Source organism: Malania oleifera, chromosome 4 (assembly GCF_029873635.1).
Source record: "Malania oleifera isolate guangnan ecotype guangnan chromosome 4, ASM2987363v1, whole genome shotgun sequence".
In the NCBI taxonomy this organism is placed as follows: domain Eukaryota; kingdom Viridiplantae; phylum Streptophyta; class Magnoliopsida; order Santalales; family Ximeniaceae; genus Malania; species Malania oleifera.
In genome coordinates this window covers 38,818,461-38,827,215 of record NC_080420.1, presented here as the reverse complement: position 1 = coordinate 38,827,215, position 8,755 = coordinate 38,818,461, and the positions used below count along the sequence as shown (strand labels likewise).

The window sequence follows — 8,755 nt, the reverse complement described above, 5'->3', positions numbered from 1 at the left end:
TCTATAGAGGTAGAATGAAATGAAAAAACATATTTTTTATATAATAACTAAAATGTTATAATTAATGCATTATTATAAGTATGCGTTCGGCGAATCAAATGTAATATAAAGTTCATAAATGATATTACATTTATATCTTAGTACCACGAATATTTCTATGTAATATGTAAATTTTTCACAAACAGCGTGTTTGGAACTTTCAAAAATGTAGAGAAAGGTAAGCAAATTATGAACAAATTAATTTAAAAAGTGAGAAAGAAAATTTAAAAATTAATGAAAAAAGTGATTTTACTCATAATAGAGATTTGATTTTTTCTTAATTTTTAATTATATTAGAAAAAATATTTATAATAATATTTGATATAGAGAGAAAATGAAATGCAAAATAAATATCCTTATTTTCCTATCATTTCCTTTTCTCAAATAAAATTCTTGATCTAAATGGATGCTAAAGTTCTTATATGTAATATATCAAAAAAAAAAATTACTTTCTACCAAAAAATAAATATACTTTTAAAAAATTAGAAACCCATTCTCCTAAATATTACCTCATATAATTTTTTAAAAAATTAAAAAATAAAATTTCTTTCCAGTTATTTTGAAATATAAAAATAAATAATGAAAAACTATTTTGCATAGCAAAAATACTTTTATTTTCAATCTTTTTTTAATACAAATATTGAAAAATTAAAAATAAATAGAAATTTGCATAATTTTCTAGAAAACCAAAAATAAAAATTCAAATTATTTTTTACAACCAAACAGGCTCTATTTTTAGGCACGATATTAGGTAAAGTTAAACTTGTTTTCAAAAAATATAGGGCCAAATATTATTGTGACCAATGGCATTCAAGTTCCTTTCAAGATCCAACGGAGCTAACTTAAAACATCTCTTCTGAAGCCTATACAGATGATTTGGTAATTGTTTAAAACATATAAATCTCAAACATAATAGACTTAACATGGAATAGAGAGTTAGTACACTTGAAAAGTCAATAGATTAAAGGCTATATTTACCAAAGCAATTCCATTACAGGCCCAATAGCACCATGTGCTACCATGTTTATAGCTCATTGGAGTTTCAGACCAACCAGTATGCAACAAAAAATATTACACTCTTTCAAGTCAAAATTTAATATAAAAATAACAGAACAAAACCCTAAAATCAGAACACTACCATTCAGGAATCAGATTAAACAAGGAAACAGTACACGTGCAGATAGCCATGAAGATGAGATCATATGCAACCTTGTGTGCAAATGGGGTATGGCTTTAACCATGTCTACAGCATGACCATGCCTACAGCATGCCCTGAATGATATAGCTGTCATCTGATTTTCAAAGCCAAAACAGAATACACACATGGTAGATTCAGCAAACCTAACTTCAAATTATGAAAATTTTGTAGTGCGGTTTAAGGCACAAATTAAAGGAAAAAATTAATTACATGTTTCCTTGATGATCATTTCGTTTTTAAAAAATATTTTTCCTAAATGAAAACTCTACCAAAAATAATTCAATGTAACTTCTAAGAAAAAGAAAAGTGCCACCAACTAACTTCTATGGGGCAAAAAAGCTAACCAAAATAGCGGATAAAATAGCTTTCAATAAATGTTTCAAGAGTAAGCAGCGGCAGTCTGCTTCATTTCACCCTGGCCTCCAACTCTTCCATTTCCATTCTGATAAACCCGCTGGTAAGTCTCTCCGTTGCGCCCTGCAGATCCCCTTGCTCGTCCTGCAAACTCACCCCTAATGACAAACTCGTTTCTACCATAGCCACGGCCTCCAACAAAGTTACCACGACCCCTGAAATTGTCGCTTCGGAAACTGTCATTTCTGAAGTCACTTCTGTAACTGTCATTTCTGAAGTTGTCGCTTCTGAAACCATCATTTCTGAAGCCCCCTCTTGCAGGAAGAAACCTTCCTCTACCATTGCCAGCTGCATCATCCAAAATATAGTCAATTTCTTGTAAGGAAGTCCCTGTCCGCACATACAAAGAGATTGCCACTATGTTTAATCAATTCAAAAATGATATAAGCTTCAGCTCCTCATTCCCATTTCCAATTGAACCAGACTGAAATTGAAAATCAATTCATGCCCCATATTGGCTGATTCTCAGCATGCAAAAAAGATTGGGAACCAAATATCATGAATTCAAAATTTTACTTCGTAGAACCTGTAATTTTTCTTGAATAAATCAACACAAACTGCTCGGCTGAAACCATAAAAAAGCTTTTACTTGAGATTCTTAAGGCAAATGATATAGTTATCTCAGCCAACTAAAAATAAAAGCAAAAATTGAAGATAAAATAGGATTAAAAATTATTCTGACTTACAAGTTTTCTTGTGCTCAACGGTAGCTTGATGAACACCGATCGTAATAGGAGATGCCTGAAATAGTAAATATTCATTAAATTGGCATGCCATTACATTAGAATCCACATGAATTCAAAAGAACAGAAAGAGAACCAATCAAGTAACAAAATGATACCCCAAAATGCACACATGGGTGTTCCCCCAAAACAGCTCATGCAACATAAAAGCAGGCAACTTCTTGAGATTTAGGGCTATTTGAAAAGTCTATTTGTGGAACAACATAAAATACTTCATTGGAAAAATTAAGCTATGAACTTGCATTCTGCATGAGGACCACATATGTCAAAAAGCTAAAGGACCAGAACTAGCAACAACAAAAAACAATATACTTTTAACGGAAAAAATGGAAACATATTTTTTTTTTTAATGAAATTGATCAAAAATATATATAAATTAAACTCACAGACAAATTTTTTAAAATCTACAATCAAGGATCAGCTCATGGCAAGGAAATGAAGGCATACCCAAAATGAACCAAGACTTGCAAAGACTTATTTGCCAATAGGCAAATGCCTTAGCAAGTAAAGCATAACCCTCATCCCAAATTCGTACACCTCATCTTGTACACTTTTCTATGAGGAGTGTGCCTTACAGCATCCATATTCTTTTTTATTTTTCTTGCATTTTTTGGATAAAAGAAGAAGATACTATAAGAATGTATAAAAATTCTTGAACCATCTGTTCTAACATTATATAGTTTTAACAATATGAAACCTATTTACCTGTAGAAGGATTCAAGTCTTACAATTATTCTTTCTTTTCAAATCCTTGTTTTATAATTTGAAGGATCAAACATTTTTTGTTCTATTTTATTTTCTTATATATTGGAGGCTCAAATTATGTGTGCACTCATTTCATTTATTCCTTTCCTATTTTTCAATAATTATTTCAGTTATGTTCTTAGAGTTTTTGAACCAAGAAAACAATTCTCTTTAGATGGTTCTTTCTTCTTTAAGTTTGTAGGCTAAGAATGGCTAGCAAATGGTTTAGATTTATATTCTTTTTTATTTTTGAAAATTAAATTGGTCAGTGTTCTAATGGTTAACTTTTTAAAAATATATGTAGCTTATATTTATATACATTTAATTGAAAAGTAAATTAACCAAAGGCTTAAGCACAAATTCTTTGAGACTTATGTCTCACCTCATTAGGTGCAAATTGCCCCCTCTTGCACCTTGCCTTTTTTAACATTGCATCAGACTAATAATACCAAGACCCTAGAAATTTTCATGGAAAATTAGAAGATATTTCTGGAAAAAGCCAGCTAATCCAGAAGCTGTTCAATACTCAGAATCACTACTGCACACATTTCAACAATCTATCATAAGTACAAACTATTAATGAACCCCAGAGACAAAAATTCAATATATCTATCACAGCTCAAATGAATGCGTGTTTGTGTCAATTTGAAGTGGATTGCCAGGTATAAAGTAAGAGGTTTACAATTTTCTTTTAGGATAAATTAATCTATAAGATATTTATTTGTCATGCAAATTCTGTTGAAACCAAAAACATATATATAACTCTTATTATTTTGTCATGTCACTGTTTCATTATATGTATCACCACTTTCTTTTCTTCATAAGAATGCATGTGTACCAAAAATGTATAGATCACTAAGGAAAACATGGCAGCAACAATTTTCAAGTACCCGTCAAACCACAGGTCCACATGTGTGCAATTGTACTACAATTCTAACCAGAAACAAAAGAGGGTTAATTGTCATGCAAAATTTTGAAAAAAGTAATGACAATTATTTTTGTTTATTTTGCAGTTTCTTTTTTGTAAGAATAAATTTTATTTGGCACAATAGCACAAAAATTTGAATATGGTATCTATCTCTATTCAAACACAATACTTCAGAACAAACTAGCCAAAAGCAAATCCAGTTCTCTGTGAACCCATCAACCAGCAACTAAACATCTGAACCATCAGAATAAAACCGAAAAGAAATTACAATAAAAATTCATCCAGAAATAACCATTGACAGCAGAAAAATGAAGAAATTTGAACTGATAATTTCAAGTGAAATAGCAAATGCAAAACAAATATACCTCAATTGCACCATGCACAGAACTTGAAGATTCAAATTCTACAAAGCCGAAACAGTGACCCTGTTGCTGGACATATAGAATTTTCATTTTCAGTATTACTAAACTGTAAATGTTATGTACTAGCTGGAGCTAATGAATCAAGCAATTTTTAGAAATTGAAAAACTGAGACATACCTTAAAACTTCTAACTTGCACACCACCATCTTTAACAGGTCCAAATTTCTTGAAGATCCTTTCAACTTGTTCAGCCGTTACATTTAAAGGCAAATTTGAGATATAAATTGATCGACCCTTAACTATTACGAGCAGAAAAAAAACTTTTCATTACTACTTTATACCAAACCAAGACACCATCAAAGGCAGCTTTCACGAAAATGGAATTACAATTTATGTATATAAATGGAAAGTAAAATACCATCTTCATAATCATTGCTACTCTGTGGTGCACCATTGCTCAGAGGGGCTGATGCCACGAGTGTTGCAGTGGATGTAACAGGTGAATGTTGCTCTTCAGTTTTAGCCTGTTGCTCTTCAGTTTTAGCATGTGCAACCTTTGCTGTGCTAGTACGTACATAGACAGGAGAAGTCGTGGTATTCTCCTTCATATTTCTTACCTGTACCAGCATTAAAAATGTTTAATACAGCTCCATATGAAATCAACAGTACTCAGTAATCTTTAAAAATGAACTCACTATTGAGGCATAAGATTTCTTTGGAGTATCCCCCTCAACATTCAAAGAAGCTGACACGGATACTGGAGAAGGATTAACAGGTGGCTCAGCGGCCACCTCCTTTTCAGAAATTGTTCCATCCTCCTTGTTCACTGTCTCACAAATCCTCTCTCCATTCTCAGCATTTTTCTCCGGCGAAGCAGCTGTGTAATTTAACATACACCAATTGGGAACATTAATGGGTTATTGAAACTTTAGTTTATCAATAAATTATCTGCAAACAAGGAAAGAACCCCAGCAAAATCTTAAAAGAAACATTTTTAAAAAGTAAAAAAAAAAAAAAAACACGGGAACACCGACAAAGAAAGACACTATGCAGCAATGTACAATCTTGAACAGCCTACCTCGATCTGGGGTCAAAGGAACTGCAGAAGCTTCTTCATTAACATCTTCAACCACCACAGAATCAACAGATAATGGTTCATTTTCATCCACGTATCTAAATACGTCATTTAAGACAAAGAATCCTTTGTCTTGTGGGGCTAGAAAGAATGACTGAGCAAATTTCCTTCTCACATCATCTTTCCCAGTTAAACTACCAGTAACAAAAACCACAACACCATCTTTGTATGAATATTGTGAATCAGCAGTCACTATCTCTGCCTTGTAGTTCTTGTAGCCGAAAGAGAGAATTTTTTCATTAATGCCCTGATCCAAAAGTTTATGTACCTCAATAGTCAATCAATTGAGTAGGACACGTTTAACTAAAACCAAAATAATAGAAGTAAAATACTGATAAAAACTGTGCAAGTATGAAAAATATATATATAATACCAACATGAAGTTCAATATCATATCAACTAACAGGAGACTTTCCAAAACATATGTCCAACGTGGATAGACAAATGTAACGAAATTAGCCCACCGCCTAAGGACAATATAAGCATGCTGACAATCTAAAAGAATTATTGTGTATATGCATCAAATTGTCATTTCAATAAAAATGGGTCAGGTTTTTTCCTTGACAAAAGTGCATCAGAAGTTGAGTGGCAAAGCATTACAAAAGTGATAAATTGCTTCAGACTGCTAAAGATGTAAGTGCGAAAAAAGTACCCATTTAAACCCATCTACTAAACAATATCAATTTGAGTGGGAAAAAATGCACAAGCAGTGTATCCATGCAACATAGGGAAAGGGTTATCTTGGATTATACCTCATCATTAGCAGAATAATGGTATGCAGTGACTAAGAAATTGGGAAAGTAAGGTTGAGAACATAACAATAATTGTTATTAATTAATTAAAATATTATAGCAGATGCTTAGTCAAAACTCACTTGCATGGTTGTAACCGATGTCATCACACCATCTTGTCCTGGCCGACTTAATACGCTTGAATCCTGATAAAACCTGAACACCAGTTCAGGAGACTGATGAAGAATGAGGTAATACTGCTCCACAAACGCATTCCCCACAATTTGGGCACTAGGGGGAGGAGTGGCGTCTGTTGTTTGCATTGTCATCTCTAAACAAACATAAGAACACATTTTAGTGTACAGGGAAAGTAAAAGCATAAGAGAAGAGGGCCAAACATTGAGGATGAATTCAAAACAACAGAAATATAAAACAAGGGAGAGCATTTTGAGAAGTATATAAAGCAAATGAGAAATGTATGGAAAATTAAATAACCATGAACAGTGCAAAATTTAGATATTTTAAAATGAAATTACAGCTAAACGTGAAAAATTATAACATTTGCCATCCCAGCCCTCAGCAATCATCAAAAACCTTGATGCTGTATTTAGGAGCATGGATTTTGAGCCTTGAATTTGATTTAAATGAATTTAGACAAATTTTAATACATTTTATATTAAATTTTATCCAAATCCAGGGACTCTCCAAACATAGGATGAAAATGTTCAAGTATTCAAAATAATATTGTTACAGCATAAAGCCTATAAAACCGGTACAGTCCCAACCCTCTACAATTGGATGCGAAGTAAACCCCCACTCAAAACTCAACACTATGTTACCTTGCCAGCCCGAGCTTTTGCACTGCATCAATGGCAACATAATTTTTCTATACATGCAAGACCCAGAAAGAACAAATAAAAATAAACCCCAAATCATGCATTCCGCAGAATATGAGATTCCCGTTGGAAACAGACATCTCAAATAAAAACTAAGGGAATGAAAACAGTTCACATTTTCTATTTTCAATTTTCCAATATTGCTTTCCAATTATTTCACAATTGTATATAAAAAAGCTAGAAAACATCTTTTATTGTTTTCCTAGTTTCCCATATGAATGTTAGAACACTGAAAAACAAGGCTACATTTCTGTAGTTACTTAGAAAATTAAAAATAGAAAATGAAAACTGTCTTGCACGACTAGAACAAGCCCTAAGCCTCTTCCCAATATGCTAAACCCCAAATTAATCCTGGCTTAAACTTAAAGTGAACTCGAAACAGTAACCACCACCACCCCACCCGAAAAAAACAAAAACAAAACTAAAAAGAACTAAAAACAAAACACATGGTCATAAGCTAGCAAGGTTACAACAGTGCATTTTGAGTATCGTGTATGGGTGGCTACAAGATGGAACCTTCTTCCATTCTAAATATTTTCTTTTACAATATTTGTCCTACGTTTCTCTTCCTTCCTAATGAATATTTTATTTCCTTAAATAAAACCAAAAAATAAAAAAGGAACAAAACACGATTGCGCGAAAGGTCAACCATTTTTATCTTCTACAAGGGCTGCATCAGGACCCTTGGGGCTGGTTAAATGCCAAAGAAAGGAGCAAAAAAGGTGTATATATATATACTAAAAGCCTTGCGGCTATATACAGTTATACACACACATCATCTCTAAACAAGGGAGGAAAGAAAGTTCAAATATCTTAGAATGAAACATAGATCTAAGCACAACAAAACCCAAAACCGATAACAACAACCACGCTAAAAAAAGGAAACCAAAAAATATCAACAAACAGAAATCTACCAGCCAAACAAAATCGCTTTCATCGTTTAAAGCCATACGAACACGATAGAAGCACTCGGCACGAATCAAACACCGTGATAATCATCATCAAAGACAATGCGCTCAAAAAAATCGAACCAAATATTCAAAACAAACACAAAATCATATAAAAACCACGTACCTCTCCGGCGCAGAGATTGAATCTCCGGAGAAAGACCGAAACCAAAACTGAAGAGAGTGAAAGGGATAGACTGCGACGACGATCGGAGAGAAGGGAGAGAATGATCGGGAGCTGTTGAGCACAAGAATCAAAATGAGGGTTTTGAGGCGGGTCACGGAGATCACAATCTCATCGGCATAATCACCCGGAGATTTGGTTTCCTACTGCGATATACTTCCGAGCGTCTGCGTTGGAGGGAACTTTTCGTATTTGTGAGTCACAGTTAGGGGAAGTGGGGCCCACTTCGGAGAGTTGCGTGATCCTGAGCGCCGCTTGATCCACTCCGACGGTCCTGATTTCTCGGCGTGCTGATCTGCTCTCAGCTGACTCCATGCTGGATTTTCGGGCTGCAGTGCTGTTAAAGTGAGTGAAACGACGTCGAACGCCTGGATAATGGATAGCGTGTTACGCAAGCTCTATGGTTTTATTTGAGCGTGTGTTCACGCGCTTTT

General features: G+C 33.7%; 1 protein-coding gene across 1 annotated transcript; it reads right to left on the bottom strand.

Annotated features, from left to right (window-relative positions):
• Positions 1-1,011: 1,011 nt before the first annotated feature.
• Positions 1,012-8,518, bottom strand: LOC131153224 (nuclear transport factor 2-like). The gene is made up of 9 exons (XM_058105391.1): positions 8,265-8,518; positions 6,438-6,625; positions 5,507-5,810; positions 5,124-5,305; positions 4,847-5,045; positions 4,606-4,727; positions 4,432-4,497; positions 2,338-2,392; positions 1,012-1,939 (listed from the first exon to the last, which is right to left on the bottom strand). The coding sequence occupies exons 2-9, from the start codon at positions 6,621-6,623 to the stop codon at positions 1,617-1,619; spliced, it is 1,437 nt and encodes a 478-aa protein (XP_057961374.1). The 5' UTR covers positions 6,624-6,625; positions 8,265-8,518; the 3' UTR covers positions 1,012-1,616.
• Between the last annotated feature and the right edge of the window lie 237 nt (positions 8,519-8,755).

Coding starts and splice junctions, on each gene's coding strand:
- LOC131153224 (XM_058105391.1), bottom strand. CDS start 6,623: ATGACAATGCAAACAACAGACGCCACTCCTCCCCCTAGTGCCCAAATT. Junction 4,728..4,846: donor TAGCAATGATTATGAAGATG/GTATTTTACTTT, acceptor TGCTCGTAATAG/TTAAGGGTCGATCAATTTAT. Junction 4,498..4,605: donor TGCAAGTTAGAAGTTTTAAG/GTATGTCTCAGT, acceptor CTATATGTCCAG/CAACAGGGTCACTGTTTCGG.